An 18,147-nucleotide genomic window follows, 5' to 3' on the forward strand; every position below is an offset into this window, starting at 1 on the left:
AGCTAAATGATGAAAGGGAAGAAGGTGGGTGCAGTATAATTCAACAGTAGTAAGCCTTTTGATTTACAGTATTCTTATCTGTAAACCAGGGAAGTACAGGCTGAGCAGACAGACAGATACATGGGTGGAAAATAGGCTGGATAACGAGACTCAAAGTGTAGCAGCAATGGCTCAACACCTAGTTTGTGGTAGGTAATAAGTACTCCAGACATCGACTCTGGAGCCAATGCTGTTTAATATATTTATCAATAATCTGGATGATGATAAAAAGTTCATCTTCAAATTTGTGGATGATACTAAATTGGGGCTGGAGGGAGGTTGATACCACAGCCTCAGTGCTAGAGGGACCCTGGAGGACTGAACCAACAGACACCTCACAAAGATCAACAAGAAGTACAAAATTCTGCACCCAGGGCCAAATAAACCCATGCATCAATACAGGCTGGAAAAACACTGGGCTGAGCAACAGCCTTCCTGGAAAATGGAAACCAAATAAAATATAAACGAACAGCATTCTCTCTTTGTGGATAATGCAAATTGTATGCAAATTATTTTAGGAAGAATGTGGCCAGAAGAACAAGAGAAATTATTTTCTCCCCACCTCTACTTGGTCCTGCTGAGGCTGTGCCTGTGTCAAGTTTCAGGCCCCTCAGCTCATGAAGGATGATGGATGTCTCCTCCTGTTGTGGAGATCATTAGAGGCATGCAGCACATGGCCTACAAGGAGGGGTTGAGTGGGAAGGAAGCAAAGTATGTAGGGGAGGGGACAGACAAAACTGCAGACTACAACTGCTTGAAGGGGCATTACGAGGTCTTCTCAGGAGCAGTGAATGCTAAATCAAAAGGCAACTAACTGCTGTAAACTACAGTTTGGAAGGTTCGGGCTGGATTATAGGAGGGTGGTGCAACCCTGACACAGGTACCCAGAGAGGCTGTGTGTTCATCATCCTTAGAGACTTTCAAGAAAGCTAGACAAAGTCACAGCTGGCCTAAGCTGGCGTTGGCAATGGTCTTGCTTCAAGAAGCAGGTTGAACAAAATGATCTGCAACTAAAGTTTTTGTTTCTAAAGTAAATTGTTGGAGAAGTTCCTGACAGAGTTTAGTTTCAGAGGGTAAAAGCAAGGATTTATTACTGGTGTGGAGCTTTTTAACCAAGAATCCAAACATCCAGTCAGCACCTGAGTAAGGAATAAAAGCAATCCTTAAATTATATGAATAAGGTTTGATGTACTAATGCAGTGGTAAAAAAAAATCCATCACCACATTACAGCCCTTTGGGTTCAGTTTATGCATAAATCTGAAGCAGAATATAAAACAGAAAAGAAAACATAAAATTTAAAAGTTAACCCAACTTTCTTATACTTCCAAACCTCTTCATCAGTTTAAGCCTGGATTGTACTTTGCAAAAAGGTTGGGAAGGAGTACAATCCTTTCTATTCATTATAGTCCATTCATTTTCAATGCATATCTTCTTGGCATTTTATCCTCCTTGCATCTCATTCTCATACTTCTATTATATTTGGGTAGGATTTGTTTCTAATTCATTAATTTATTCAGTCATGGCTTAGGCAAGGAAGAATGCCTATCTGTCCACAGGCAAGGACAAAAATCAGAGGGAGGAAACCTAAAGTGAGAGCATGTACATTTTTCAGAAAGTTACCTTCAAGTATTAATTTTGTTTTCTTTTTTATCTTCTTTTTTTGGGGTGGGGGTAGTTCACTAAAATCTTTTTCAGTTGATTTACAACACTGTTGCAGTAACTATTTCTTGTTTAAACAAATACAGTATTTTTGGCTACTTACTCAAAAATATGTGTCATTAGTGTCAATGCATGAATCACAGTCTGAGAATCACTTGCAGCTGGGAAATTGGAGATACTGGACTGGAATTACCATAATTCTATACAGAATCAAGTTTTTTTCCCTTCGAGAGTTTCTTGAAACAGACATTTGCCAAATAAGATAAAAAACTGAGATATCAGTTCCAAACATAATTTTGAGGGAGAAGAAGAGGCAGGTAGGCAGAAGGGACCCCTAAGATCAAGGCTCTCTTTTCCTTCACTGAGCTGGATGGTTATATCTTTTCACACATCCCTCCCTTCAAGTTATCCTGTTGGCATCATCACTTCCCCAAAACAGGTTGAAAAAATTGGTTGCCCATGCACAGCAGCAGTTTTCACCCAGCACAGGTCTCTCTCTTCCACAGCAACAAAACAACAGCTGAGGTTCAAATAGGCAATTCCTACCTCTTCCAGTACTGAAAAATTACCAGCCCACCATCCTCTGAGGTTTGCTAGTCTTTCAAGATGTCTCTTTTGGTTGCTCCTTGAGCTAGCTCTGAACCAAAAGTGGTGGCTAATTCACACACCAAATGAGAGATGTTAAATAAAGGCAAATGAGAGAGGAAATTCAGGAAGACTTGGAACACATAAAAGACAGATCAGAACCATTATACCTGTGTTATTTCTGAAGCACTAAAGAATTGGCAAAATACTTAACATTTTTTTATGTTCTATCCATTAGAATATTATTGCATAATTATTACATATTATTACAAATATTATTTATTATTATTAATATTATTAAATATTATATTACAAATATTATTACATAAGTGGTGCCTGTCTTCAAGATAAGAAGCTATTTTATATACATTAATGTGCTCTATATACATAAGTTCTATTAACAGACATTGATAAACACTTTCTGTAAAGTGATGTACTAAAGCAGCTTAAGGAAGCAGGGTGTCAGGAAAGCTCCATTTCCAAGGTTTTAAGACCAAATCAGGAACATCCATCAGGATGCCTTAAATACTGCCAGACAGGCATTTGAGGGCTACTTAACTAACTGAGGATTCCCCTTTTTCTACAATGTTATGTTTTATCAATAATTAAAAGATGAGGAAATTGTTATCAGCTGTGAAATTTTACTTCAGACCATCCTGCATTTAACCAGTAACTCTGGAGACTGTGGTTAGGGGAAAAGTAAGCAGGAAACAGCCCCCAAAGCTCTAGAACAAAACAGTAATATCCAAAGAACAGGAGGCAAAGAATAAAACAGACACTACCATGAGTAAACTAAATCACAGTATCAAATCCAAGACCTGCTGATGAAGATAAATGCCTACCTTATTTATTGTTCTGTGTCAGTACTCATGAGGTTAAATAGCATTTTGCTTTAAAAAATGGCAGTTTGGTCACAACAATTAGGCTTGTACCCTTGCACAAATCGACCAGTAAGTGGTAGGTGGGCGTAAAGAGAGCTTCAAAAAGAGAGAAATTAAAGATACAAGACTTGCTCTGTAGTGGTTCTGTTTTCTGTGTGGCTTTTTTTTAAAATCAACTTGTTCATGAGCCTTTATTACTAAAGGTAGTAGCAAAGTAATTCAGAGGTAGCAACATCTTTCACTCATCCCATTTCTCCCTGAACACTGGCTTTCAAATGACACAACCTGAAGAACTTTATAGGCTACAGTCGATGGGTGATATTACATCCTGCTGTTCCTGGAGTGTACTACTAAAAGCCCTTCATTTTTTTTTCTATATAAACTTACTAGAACAGAGGTTTGGGTCAATTGCTGGCTAAAATGTATTCAAAAGTTTTAAAGTAAGTCCAAGATTTGAAAGGCATTATTGACAAATATTTGCAATAAATATGGAGTGGCACATTTATAAATTAAAAAAGAAACAAAAATCTAGTTCAAAGTGGTTTTCACCTACAGTTAGTCACAGAATACCAGAATTGCTGAGGAGATCATCAAGTTCAATGCTTCTTCTCAGAGCAGGGCCACCTGCAGCAGGTGCTCAGGACCGTATTTTGTTGGGTTTTCAGTATCTCCAGCATTGCAACTCCACAACCTCTTGTCCTGTGACTAAGAATCTTGCTCTGTCTTCTTTACTTCCCCCCCACCATCAGATATTTATATACATTGATTAGATCTGAGTCTTCTCAGCCTCTCCTTGTATGAGAGATGCTCCAGTCCATTAATCACCTTTGTGGCCCTTCACTGGACCCACTCCATAATGTACATGTCTATTTTGTACTGGGGAGCTTAGAACTGGACACAACTCCAGATTTGCCTCAGCATGGCTAAGTAGTGAGAAAGGATCATCTACCTCTAGCTGCTGGTAATGCTTTTCCTGATGCAGCCCAGGCGGCTATCGGCCTTCTTTGTCATGAGGGAGCACAACTGGCTCAGAGAGCACCCAGTTGTGCTGATTTCCCAGAAAATGTATGGAGCTTCCACCATTATGCTGTCCTGTAGGCATTTCCGTACTTACGTGCACGCACACACTGAGTGGGGTCTCCTGCTACTACATTTTGTTGATTGCATCTCTCCTGTCCACATCATCCTGAACCCTTTTCTTGCCAGTCCAGTCTACCACCTTCCTCAAATGATTGTGGGTCATCACCTCTCTCCTGTGTCATTCCTGGCTTAAAGCTCCCTCACCAGGTTGGCCAGCCTGTGGAAATTATGTTTTTGCCCCACTTGATGCGGTTGATCCCATCTCTTCCTAGCCATCCTCAATCCTCAGATCAGGTTCCATGATCAAAAAAGTTGAATCCCTGTTGTTGACACCAGTTATGCAACCAGTTGTTGACCCGCAGGATCTGTCCACTCTTCCTCAAACCCCTTCTCCTCAGCCGCCCCAGTGGATTGACCACCTGGGTTCCCGTGCCCTTGACCCTTGCCCTCAGAGCCATGTAGTCATGACTAAGTGTCTCTCCTGACTAGATCAACAGAGGATCATCTACCTAGGCATATGAAGTAAGAGTAGACTATACATTTCAGCAGTGGTGAATAAGGTCTGAAACAAATAGAAAATTAACTACTAAGTGCCTTTTAAATTATTTTTTCTTGGTAAAATATGATGTGAAATGGATCCACAAATATGTCAGATAGGAAAAATCTCTAAAATGCTGTTATAATTCTAAGAAAACTAATTAAATTTTTGTCATATTTTAAACATTTAGATTAGAAAATTATTATGAAAGCTTTCCATTTGGGAACAATAAAGTTACAATAATTGGCTGAACAAATTTTATTCTTGTTGACAGGAAGGCCTTTTACAGTTTAATTTACATTCAGTCTGAATCACTTTAAAGCCAAAAACATTTCAAAATTCTCTTCATATCAGAAATGCAAAGAAAGTTTAATTTTGGAAGGATCAGCATCACATGACCTAGAACTGAGGCCTGAGCTTCCAGGATGAACAAGCAATCTTAGAATTTGTGTAGGGGCTATCTTAAATCCAGAAATTATTTCATTATCTCTGAAAACTTCCATTATGTGCCTACAAACCCAGCCAGAGAACCTCTTTTTCTAACAGCTGAAAATTGGGAAGATCATAGAGAGGGGTTTTTCTTTTCTTTTTTTTTTTTAAAAAAAAGTTCATCACTTTGAGCCTTACACAGCACCTCCCCAAATTATGGAAGAGTCCTCCTGATTTATATTTAGGTCGTTTGAATTACAATATTGGGTAGTTGAATTTTGCTCCAAGGCACAGTAAAGACTGATTTACAATAAATAGAAATTATTCCTTTTGCATTGTTTTAAGATGTATAATTCTGTCTCTTGTAATATTTTTTTCATTCTCTGGGGTCTACAATATAATAACACATGTGAAAATCCAACAATACAGTGAAGGATGAAAGAGAAATTTAATTATTTCAAGAGATTCCTTAACTGTCTACAAGTTGATCCATTCAGCTCTATCAGCTCTATCAGACAAGTAGCCTGATGACAGGATGATTGTTTGAGTTGGGTTTCCAGCACAAAATCTATTTCTATTAAAGATGGGATGAAAATCAAATGTACAATTGTTTTTCAAATTTATTTTGAAGTGCAAATTTTGATATACTTGTTGTCTATGGGCTTTTTCCTTTTGAAATAAATAAGAGCAGCAGGTCACTAATGAAGCATTCTTAATCAAACATCTGTGACCACTTTGCTTCCATTTTTCTAATAAGTCAATGGTAATTAATGCATCCACAATTACACAGTGCCAAAAAAAATGCTGTGCATTTACTCAAATGGTAGACAAGTGTAATGTGCTAAGGCATTTGGAATATTTTACAAGGTGAGGGACTAGCAAAACATACTCAGATTTCATCCTGACACTCTTTCATTGTATCTAATCTTCTGTCTATTAAAACTTTGGAAAGCACTATCTGCACAGAAAGCTTAAAAGATTCTTTTCAGATGTGGTAGGAAACTTTCAGACCAAAGCCATGAAAGCAGCAAATCATTCAGCTGCCCAGTCATACAGTGAATGCTGTAAGTCTTCATGCTATTCGTGCTAGCTGCAGTTTAGAGATCCATGGCCTCCTGCCACTGCTCAATATGCAAGTCAGTAAAGGGAAAATTCTTCCATTTATTCCGAAAGAATGAAAAAGCTCCATCGAGCCCTGAAAGAGGAAGTGAACAAGAGTTTCCAGATAAAAAATACTGAACAGCAGACTAGATTTCTCCATAGAAAGAAGGAAATAACCTAGTAGAAACATGGAAATACTGACTACATTTAACTGAAATTTTGTACACCTCTACACTGAATTTTTGCTGCTAGACATTTTTTGAAATCACGATAAGAAAACATTAGAAAATAACATGAGAACAGCCATACTGGGTCATATCAAAGGTATATTTAGCCCTGGGCTAAGCATATAGGCATTTGGATCTGATTATTTCAAGTAATTACCTCTAGTGCTAGATTGGAAAAGATAATAATTTGTGGATTACCATACATCTTCTCGACATGCTTATGACTTTACACAATTCTTATAATCTCTATTTGGTTTCCCTTCTTCTACTGAGCATCACAGGAAGAGAAGTCAGTCTATTTAGTTATTCTCTGTACCAAAGCTCATCTCTCTCTTTGATTGCCTATGCAATCCCTCAGGGTACCTTTCCTGTTTTTTCAATAGTCCTATTAAGATAAGGAAAATCAGAAAAGCATGGTTTTCCAAGCACCAATGCAGCACAGATTTACACAGTGGAATAAGAATGATCTGTACTACTTCTTTTTCATGTTGTAATGATTCTTGGGGGGAAAGCTGCAGTCTATTTACAACTGCTGGTGAACAAAGAACTGCTGGTTCCATAGAACTGACTACTGTTAACAGTGAGATGGAAAGCTCAACTCAGAATGCAGTTTATGAATTAGTATTATTCTTCTCCTATATGCATCAATTTACATTTGTCTACATAAATTTGGATCTTGTTTAATACTTTTTGGAAATCAAACAAGTTTTCCCTCATCCACTTTTTAATTTCTTCAAAGAACTCCAGTATATTCACGACACACAGCTTCCCATTACAAAATGCATGGTGACTCTTTACCACCATGTTGTGTTTATTCACACCTCAGCCAATTCTCTTTAGACGGTATCCCATCAGTTTCCTTATAATGGTCACCAGCCTTCCTGGGCAGACATTCCACCCACCTTTTTAAAATACAGCACTGCATTTCCCATTTTGATACTGAGGATATTTCAGGTGAGAAGTCATCCATCGCAATCAGCAGTTCAGTTATTTCTACCATAAGTTTTTTACAACTATGTTTCAAACCCTTGACTAATATCTGATCAACATTATATTTGAATGCAACAAATCCTTCAAAAATATAATAAAATATGACTTCCTTATTCCTGAAGAAACATTACATTTTCTTCAAAATTATAAACAGCCTATTGTCAGGCCTGACAAATTTCAGCCCTGGTCTAATGACATTTTTAAGGTCTAGTTTCTTGGGAACCCTCCAAACAGGAAACATCTGGTTTGTCCCATTAGAAACTTAAGCCTTTACTTCTAGATTTGCCTTATACAAGATACTAATTTTCAGAAACAAAATACAAAAGATTTGCCCGGGGATTTCTTTGATTGTATCAGGTACTGTATATTAATTGCAAGCACTGTGAGTGTGTCATTGTACTTCCTGATTAGGCCTATTTTTCTAATCTATAATTATTGTCATTTGAGCTTTTTTAATAGCATCGATTATACAATGTAAAAATGTATCAGTTATATGCAACTGGCAGACTGCTAGAAGTCCTGATTTTGAACCAAGACTCAAGTGTTCAGGCAGTGCATTAACAGAATAAGAAAGGGTGCATTACCCCACAGAATACCCTTTCTAATTACACAGCAGAGTGGGAATAGAAAGGGATAATGTGATGACAGTCATCCATACAAAAGGCAGTAGTCTACACATACTGGCAGCTTAATTGTCGTATAATTTTTTTTTATAGGCAAAGCAAAATTTTAAGAAGGAACTTAAAATTAGTAACAAAGGGCTGCTTTACAGATATTTTCAAGGAGTCTTCCAAGTGTGAATTGTTACATAGAAAATTATAGAGGTATTTATTTGAAAATGTAACAAGTAGACTCTCACTGAATAAGAAAAGACAGTCTCAAAAAGAACTTCAGAGACAGGACAAGATCATGTTTAATATGACCCAAGTAAGAGGAGTGAGCTGAGAGAAGAAAAATCAGATTTGTTCAAAAAAAGAGCGAAGTCACAATGTTATTTTGATGGCATTTCAGACAGATATGAACAAGAAAAGACTGTATTTATCTAGCCAAAAGGTAAAAAACTTGCATAATAAAACTTGACATGACCTGATGCTTTCTGTACAGATGTATACAAACAACTATCTCCAAGATTCTAGACAAAAAGAATCTGTTAGAGACCAGAGAAGCCTGAATGTGAAAAATGAAAGGGGTGTGCAAATCAGAGAGGGTGTCTGCCACAGAATGATCAGAGAGAGCTAGAGGCATACACAAAATGTGGTAAAGCTCCATATTAACAATAGTAGATTTGCACTAAGTCCAGAAGAACACAGGTTAGAGACACAACTAGGTTTTACAATCTGTAGGTGGTGACTCTGGATTATAGACAGTAGCTAAATTAATATTTGCAAATGCTGTTAACCCCATAGATCAAGTAACAGGGAAGGCATGATTGGGATTCAGGACAGAATGCTGCAGATGAAAACACTGAAAAGGAGCATCCTGTAAAGAACACACTGAAGGGTAAGGAGAGAAGAACAAATGAAAGGAAATGGTACTACAGCATCCATCTTTTCCATTATTTTAGCCATTCAATCAGATGATTTCATTATTTAGATCAACAACAATAATGCATCAAACAATTTTTGCACTCTTATGATATTTGTCCAAATACTTGATGCAGCGGAGGGACTCCATTGAGTTAAATCAGTCTCTGTCCTGCCCTCTCAAATATAACAATATACTTTTGCCCTACAGCATTCTCAACAGGCAACTTGCCTAAATCAAATTAGCACATCAAACTATTGTTAGCACTAATTAACTAGTAAATCAGCAGTCAATTAACTAATTAGCATACCAGTGCTCCCCAGAGTCAAGTAATTTATTATTTTAGTTTCAGCAAATACCCCTAGGCAAGTATACGATGCCTTAGAAACATGTTTATTATTTGAAAATGAGATGTGATAGATCTACATTTTTAGAAATAGTCTTGCTTGAAAATCAGAAAACAAAGAGTCTATTTTGAATATGAAGTTAATTGATTTTTGAGCCCTAAAGTAATATGTGGTTCCAGTTGCATGCAATTGTTTTCTTTAATCCAGCAGGCTTGGCTTAAACTGTGTGAATCAACTGCTCAGCCTTCATTTTATTCAGAGCAGGGGGATTTTTAGTTGAGAAAGACCAAAGTTTCAGATGTCTCCCTAGCTGTTTTTCTTAGCTAAGAGGAAATAAAATGTTACTCTGACTCTGCTCTTCCATTTTTAATTTTTTCTCATAACCTGTATTATGGAATGTGAAACAGATGGGTAGGTCTTCGGAAGCTATATTCCAATTTATAGTAGTTTTCAATAATATGCTATACTTACTTTCCTACAGTAGTAAATGTGCATTAAGAAATTATTTTAAAACCATTGTGTTTTCTTGAGAAGACTATACTTACATTTAGGCAAGCAGATATTTTTCTGTACACAAAATGAGAATGCATTTCATACATATTATTCCATAGCTAACAGATCATGTGCTTACACAAGTGGAATAGGGTTTCTCCTAAGGCCATAAATACCCCTCTATTCCTGTGAAATAATGTATTTTATACTGTTAGGCATTATTGTTTGTATTTTATTAAAATACAAAAAATAAACCTTACTTTTTTGCAAATAGAGTGCAGGAGAATCAAAGGATTAACACTTTACAAATGCAAACATGAAAACTCAGTATCCTACAGTTAACAGAGCAACCTGCTCAAAAGACATCTTTCTATTACTAAGAGTTTTGATTCATTCACCCAGCTAATGGTTGCAGTAGTTGAAGGCACTGCCCTTGACTTTTTCTTGCCATCCCTCTGTAGCTCACTGCCCATGCAGCTACGTGATGAGATCAGAAGCTTGCCCAGCTCTTAGCTGCCACACCACATACTCTGTCTCCTCAGTTCAGCTCTTCCTCCACCTTCAATTTAGACCAAGATGTCAAACTCTGCACTGAAGTGACCAGTGTGCACATCTAAGCTCTCTCCTGCCAACTCTGCTATGTGGGTGGTAGTCTTCAACTAAAGAGGACTACCAATAGGTAGGATGAATCTATCCTAACTTATTCTAGATTTGCCAGTCATTTGCCAAAACCCCTGCTCACTGGTTATTCTCTTTTAGCACTCTTCCCCAAGGCTGAAGTTTTTCATGACTAGGAAAAAAAGAGAACTTGAGTTTGCATTAAGATAGCTAGAATGCACATTAAAAATCTATCAATCTTCCTGCTTTTATTTGTGAAGATTGCCAGTTAAAATCCAGGATGTTGTATGGCACAGATGCATATTTTTCCCTCTCACTTAGAAACACCTATAGCGTATGAGCAAGACTGGCTAAAGAAGGTTTAGGGCTGCAAGCAGGTGTGTGTTTTACATATTTGACTCCAGTTTTCAGGAGAAAAAAAAAACAATGTCTTCTCTACAAATAAAGAAGATTGCAATTGAGTCTCACCTACTATAACCCTGCTTAACTTATGAAGTACTGTCAAATTGTAGTATCAGTGTGGTGACTATTAATTGGCTAGATATTAATCTCATTGCAGTAGAAATAAAATAACATAATCCACAGCAACATGCAGACTGACCTGTCCAGTAATAGGTTAGGTGCAAATAAAAGCTTTCCTGGGTGTTCCATGGAGCGCCAGACTAAGCCAATCATCAGTATTTCTAACCAGGCACATTCCAGCAGGTGGACCTGATCATGGAGTGTTAAATCCACAAATCCTGAAAGAATAAATAGGAGACAGTAAAAAACACTCCAGTTTTGTAAGTGGAACAACATTATTCAGAGAATCAGGTTAAAAAGTGCATTGGAGCTGGATAACAAAAAAGAAAAAGCAATAAAACAGACATTTGTTCTCTTTACATTTGGGGCTGAGCTTTGCCTATAATGATGTCCACTGTGGTTCCATTCTACAGAACAGTGAGCACTTTCTAGCCCCCTGGCTGTGTCCTGGCTGTACCCTGCCCCAAGAGAGGGCAAGACCTCTAGACAATTTAGAATTTAGACAGTTTCAGTACCTGCTACTTTACAAAAGTGGTAACTATTGAGGGGAAAAAAAAAGTTTGTCTTTTCCTGTATTTTTCCATTATTACCAAATGCAAAAATTACTTTCAGAATTCACAGACTGATGCAATGGCATTTGCCTGAGTCACTGAACAGCCTGAAACAATAGAGCTGAAACTTAAAAGAGCAACATTCTTAACTACAAAGCATTGATTACAGCACTCAAGAATAAAATTGGCAGAAACTGTTGACTATATATGGAGAACAAACAATAAACATGTTTCCTGTTAAGTATTGCCTTAGTATGACAACACATAAAAATACAGTGGTTTTATCTATGCTTGAAGAATACAACAGCAATGCAGGGGCACAAGTCCCCATGTGGTGTCTGAAGTCTGCAATCAGTGCAGTCAGTTATAGTGCCATTGTTTCACGTGGCTGCACATCTTCTGCAGCAGATTGCTTTGACTGTTGCAGTAAAACTGAACTTGTTACAACTATGACAATTCACTTTCTTGTAAAACTCTGCTCATTCTACAATATTCTGGATGCCAAAATGCTTTGGTTTGCACAAAATTAAAGAGAGAAAGTAAAAAAGAAATCTCATAAATTACCTTACTAGTATTGTAGAGGAGGGATATTTTGTTAGCCTGCTCTGAGAATAGAAATATACTGCCCAACAATGCTAACATCTTTTAAAGTACCTGAACATCAATACTTTGCATTAAAAAGCCCTAAAAGGATTGGCCAACTGTCTGTCTGTCATTGCTGTCTGGAATATTAACTCTAATTTCAGTGAAGTTAAGGAAGTTTCAAAAAACTAGGATGAAAAAGAAAACTGGTTTTGAGTCCATAGTTTAAGAGGTGTTAGCATTGTTGGGCAGTATATTTCTATTGTCAGCCTGACATCTACTTTGGGTTCTATAACAAAACAGCTAACACAAACCTTGATTAATCCAGGTTTAGAAGTCTGTAATGTAATAATACACATCAACTGTAATTCATAAAAAAACTTATCAAATTACCTCGATGGTTTTTTAGGTGACATTATAAGTTTAGTTGATAAAAATAATAGAAACAGAGTTCTACAAGACATTTGATTTCATAAAAACATGTAACAGATGATTAACTGAAGTAAAATATTTTAAATGACACATCTCCATATGTAACGGCAAAAGAGTAATGAACTGAACTGCACTGACGTATTTCTAAAGGAATGCCATACAGTTTACTTCTTTACCCTAGACATCATGATGGCATGTGGGAAATAATGCAAAAAGCAGGTTGGTAATGTAAGCAATCTAAATCACTCACTAGCTTCATCATAAAAAATCTAGATATAAGTTTAAAACCAAGAACATTAAGCATATATACAAGATGGAAACAGTAGCAGCTATGAAGAGGACTTGAAAATGGAGAAAAATCAGCCCAGTTTGGGAAGCTACATCTAGTAAAGATGAGGAACTTCATAAAAAGCCAGGGAAACTCTGAGAGAGTAAGGAAATTAAATTACCTCTGTGTTACCTGAATCTGATAACCCTTCTTCAAGTGGGATGAGAAGTTGAACAGAATGATAGAGGAATGTCAAAATAAATAAAGCATTGAAAAACATGCCCTTTAGTGAGGAGTAAGAGGAATTTAGTTACTCTGTGAAGCTAAATAGACTAAAGGGGTTAAAGGGCTGCAATAGTGATTCTGTGATTCTGTGATTCTGTAATAGGTAAATATCTAAAGAAAAAGAGAACAGCATTACAAAAGGTAATGCCCTAACATACAGAGGCCCATGCTGGAAGCTAAACCTGCTCCAAAACATACAGAAGCCCATGCTGGAAGCTAAACCTGCTCCAAGTCAGACTGCAAATGAGGGGCCATTGTTAACAACAAAAGTTGTTATCATCTAAGCAACATACTAAGTTTCCATGAATTTGCTATCATTAGAAACATTAATCAAGATTTAATTATTATTTTTAAGACATACTCTTGCTCAAGCAAGCTAATTCAGAATAATGTTACAGAAGGTTAAATTAAATGATGAATAAATCATCAGTCACCTCATCACTCAGAGCATGCTGTACTTTAATGTCACTAAAATTATATGTAGATGTGCACCGCATTCTCAAATATCAGTGTTCTTTTAATGCTGGCAAGTTTTGAAAGAAAAAGTATTTTTGAATTCTAAACTCTTGGTTACTGTGCTTTAAGAAAAAAGACCTTCAATTCACTGTTGCTAAGTTAATTGCAGCTTACGGATATAACCTACATCTGACTCCATACACCATATTGGCCAATTGCATGACCTTATGAGATATCCCTTTTTCATATACAGGTAAGTTAACAGTATTTTTGAGTGACTGCCAACACAGAACACAATAATCGTTCCACAAACTCTTGTATAAATATGGAAATCTGAACTTCTGAAAAGCTAGAAAGGTCTTCTGAGCACTCAGCTAAGAGTAGGTGGCAAATAAATTTATGTTATGTGTAGAACACAAAAGGGTAATGTTCAAACTAAACTGATTATCGTTTCTAATATAAAGCAGCAGTATGGGCTGCATCCATGACAATATGATACAAATCTCTCTCTCTCAGACAATAAGACACCATGAAGCAGCAGTGAGTCCATGGATAAAAAGCTATAAAAAGCCCTATTTTTGGCAAGCATGACTCTCTAGAGGTGACATTAGACCTGGGAATCCAAAACTGTATGACCCTACCATCCTAAAAAAGGAAGGCAGCAAACACCTACAACAGGTATGAGCAAATCTCTTTGTAAACCAGGAGTTTGGGCAGTTGCCCAAAGGGAAATGGTTGCCGTGAAAGAACACAAGGGCTGCTGGAAGTAGTATTACGTAAAACATATATCCCCAACAACAGAGAACTGGCTTATGCAGAAGATTGGTTGGTCGCAGTAAGGAACAACATAAAGCTCAGATGGCTTTCATTTATTGCTACTGTAACATACGTTGTGAACCCTGCAGTCCTCTGAAATGACCAACAACATATACATATGTATGTCAAATTTTACCAATCAAATATTTTGAAACTAATAAATTCATCATTTTCCTTAGTGATTTTGACCTAATAAGTAGCTTTCCATTTTATCAAAAACAATTTCTCTAGCAATTAACATTGTCTGAGACCCAATATCCAGTGTCATAGCAGATTTAATCCTACAACAGTAAGTCCTCCAGTGGGTACTTACTATCATTTGGGGGTCATTTTATTATCATAATTTTGTAGGTTCTACTAATATTCGTAAAACACAACTACAAGGTGTCCAGACTATTTCTCTTTACACAACAGATGATAAAGCAATCTTCTTTTTAAATCTGATCCAACTGTAATCCTATCTGTATGTTTATACCATATGTCTTAATTACCATGGTATATATCTGAGACATGAATTTCAGTCAATTTTTGCAAGATAATAAACAACGTTGTGCCATAAAGAATGACTGTCTCCAGGTGCTTTGAAGGAAAATAGAGCAAAGGCAGTAAAAAGTTTTGAAAGCAATAGCAAAGGTCCATCTAGCAAACTATCCTATTTACAACAGCAATTGATACCAGATGCTTATGGCAAAACATACAGCAGGACAAACATATGCTTCTACAGAAAGCTTTCTCAGGCTCCAGTGGTATGCGGCTCAGGGACTTCCAGAGCCAAAGATGGTCTTTTTGTGCTTAATGTCCTTTAACATTTTTTCGTCCAAGTTTGTCCAGATGCTTTTTGAACCCACTTAGGCATTTAATCTGCTTCAGATTTTTTATAAACTCTGGAAATAGTACACTTGAGTAAGGAGTTTCACACTCTAAATTAACACTAGGAAAAAAAAAATCTCCTGTTGTTCTGAAAAAAATATCTCTTACTTTCATTTGATGCATCTAATTATTTTATTGGAAATACCGTCATTCCCTAGGTCATCATCTCACTGCTAATCTTCTCTTTTCCAAACATTTTTAGTATATTCAGTCATTCCTCATGTGAAAGTTTTCCTGTTCATCTTTGAACTCATCTTGTCCTTCTCAGAGCATTTTCCGTTCAACTATATTCTTTCAGGGACAGTGAGACTAGGACTACACAGTCTTTCAGTCTACTCTTGTCTTCATCACCTCAGTCAATATCATCCATAATGTTTATCACCGTTATTCACACCTTTTTTTTCAGCTAATTTCTGAATATGCTGAACAACATAGGCCTAACTTATTGATCTCCAAAGGTTATGTCTTTCCTAAATGTCCTGCCTGTTTGTCTGGAAAGTCTTTTACTTGATAGCAACAGGAATTTTTATAATATCTCCTATAGCAAAAAATATAGGATATTATACTATATAAAAATATTGTGGGAAATCAGAACATTCCTACATTGTGTGCCTTAAATTTGCACAGATGAACCACTATTTTTTCTACCTTAATGCAGTATTTTTAAAAGTGGCAACAACCACAGGAAAAGGCTGTTATTTACAATTCAATACAGTATCTCAGCTATGCAATGGTCATGTAATAGACCACATTTGGAACAAAACACTAATTAGGTTGGCAAAGACAGCAGGGAAGTAATGATGAGTGCTGCAATCTAATAGCTAGCAACCATTAAGAGAGGTTTATATAGACAAAAATGTCTATGTAGATGAAACAGACAAACAGAAAAATAATTCCTACAGGAAGTTCTGTTCTCAAGAAACAGCCAGGAAGAGGAAAAACAGCATCTGTTTCTCCTAACCTAAAACACATTGGAGGACCAATAGCTCAGTCACCACTGTTTGATCAAGATGGGAAATCTGTGCTTGCTGTAGTCCCACGAGCTCAGTGCCCAACCTCTTCACTTCAAGCAGAGAGGTGAGACTGCATCTACGCATTTATCTAACACATAAGATGTCATTTTGATCTGAACTTGCATGGATCACTCAAACTCTTCAACCCTTAAGGCTGAGCCCTGAAATCTCTTAGTTAAAAGGTGGCTAGAAGCTAAGAAGTGGCTAAAAATTAATTGCACCTTGACTATAGCCTTGTCTGTACACAATAACAGCAGGGCAAAACAGAGTCCAAGGACAAGTGAATCGGAGAACCACAAACACTGTTTTTCATAAGTCTCGGTATTAACACAGCTATCTCTATAATGCCATTTATTCCTACTTCTTTCCACAGATCTTCAGGCCAAAATTATAAGAAACTTTTATTAAGTTCTCCCTCCTGAGGGCATTTAAAGTATGACATCGACATATTGGCTTAATTGTTTACACAACTCCAGTGTTTTAAATCAAGACCTATTTTGAAGACTGAAGATCAAAAATCTCTAAAATCTAACATTTTCAATCCAAATATTTTGCTAAAAATGTAGTCTCAATATTTCTTTTTTTTTTTAAAGAGATATTACTTTTGTGTCTGTAAATGGGGTGAGAAAAAATTTAGCTACGATTTGCTGAGTTTGAGGGAGGAAAGTCTGAAAGGCAAACGCAGAGCAAGTGGCACAATTGTAAGAGCCTCTAAATACTTTCTGCTCTTCAGAATTCTCTATTTTCACTGCATGTATAATTATAATATAGCAGAATACCAATCCAGACTTACACACTGTCTCCTCTAAGCCTAAACAGTCTGTCAGAAATTAAATGGGATGAGATCAGAGAGAGTAGCATCTGCTTTTAATTACTGTTAATTCCTTTTAACAATTTTACTTCACATTTGCCCTTTTCAGCTCTAATGTTTCTAAACCTCTTCCTGAAAAATAACAATTATAATTTACAGGCGTAAACATAACACAGGTTAGGGATGTTTGGGGTTTTGGTCAAGACCCAAAAACTCAAAAAGATCATGAGGCCCTGCTTTGATGATCTGTATTCGTACCAAAAGTCAAGATCAAGCAAGCTTTCGCCCTTCACCTCCATGGGAAGTTTCCATCCTCCCTGAGCTAGCCTCAGGACTCCTGTCTTATGCTTTGATGGGTGTACTGCCCCAGCCAAACTCCCCACCTGATGCTGTCCCCAGAGCGGGATGCTGCAGGGATGTCACATTTGTTGCTTTTCTTTCAGATCCCATCTCTAGGAGCTGGTCGGTTCAGCTTCCACCTAGAAGCTGCACTGTGATGATTCCAAAATGCATTTCTCAGGTAAAAGACAACCGTTTCAACTGTTTTTCAGGAATGTGTAGTTATCATGACTTCACTCAAAGCTTTCTGCTCGCACAAAAAGTGCATACTTTTTCAGGCTGTCCAGTTCATACCTTTTCAGGATGAGGAGACTAAAAAGTTCCTGAGGCCATTTCTGGACCAAATAGCCAATGCCTTGTTCAGGACAGGAATCTCTCCTTCCCTCTTCAGGTACACACCAGTCTAAACCTCAACTGGATGTACCCTGCATACATCAGACCTAATAAATACTGTCTTATTTCAAATTTCCTATGCCAAGCAAGCTTGTAAAGAAGTTATCCAAGTGGAAGTTGATCTACTCAAAAGTCAATACTTTGCACCAAGCACAATCTGGATTTAAGGCTGTTGGAAACACTTCAGGGGGAGTGACAGATAATCGTCACTGGTCAGACACACATTCTTTTCTCCTGACAATCCCTTGCCACATTTTTATGAAATACTGCTGTCTTGCCCGAGAGAAACACCAGAAGC

General features: G+C 37.1%; 1 protein-coding gene across 1 annotated transcript in view; it reads right to left on the reverse strand.

The window, feature by feature from the left end:
- The window catches only part of ESR1 (estrogen receptor 1), a 158,911-nt gene that overhangs the window by 17,991 nt on the left and 122,773 nt on the right, over positions 1-18,147 (reverse strand). The window contains 1 exon segment of the mRNA XM_074862837.1: positions 11,113-11,251. Coding sequence (XP_074718938.1) covers positions 11,113-11,251 — 139 coding nt within the window.

This window comes from Strix uralensis, chromosome 3 (assembly GCF_047716275.1).
Source record: "Strix uralensis isolate ZFMK-TIS-50842 chromosome 3, bStrUra1, whole genome shotgun sequence".
Lineage (NCBI taxonomy): Eukaryota > Metazoa > Chordata > Aves > Strigiformes > Strigidae > Strix > Strix uralensis.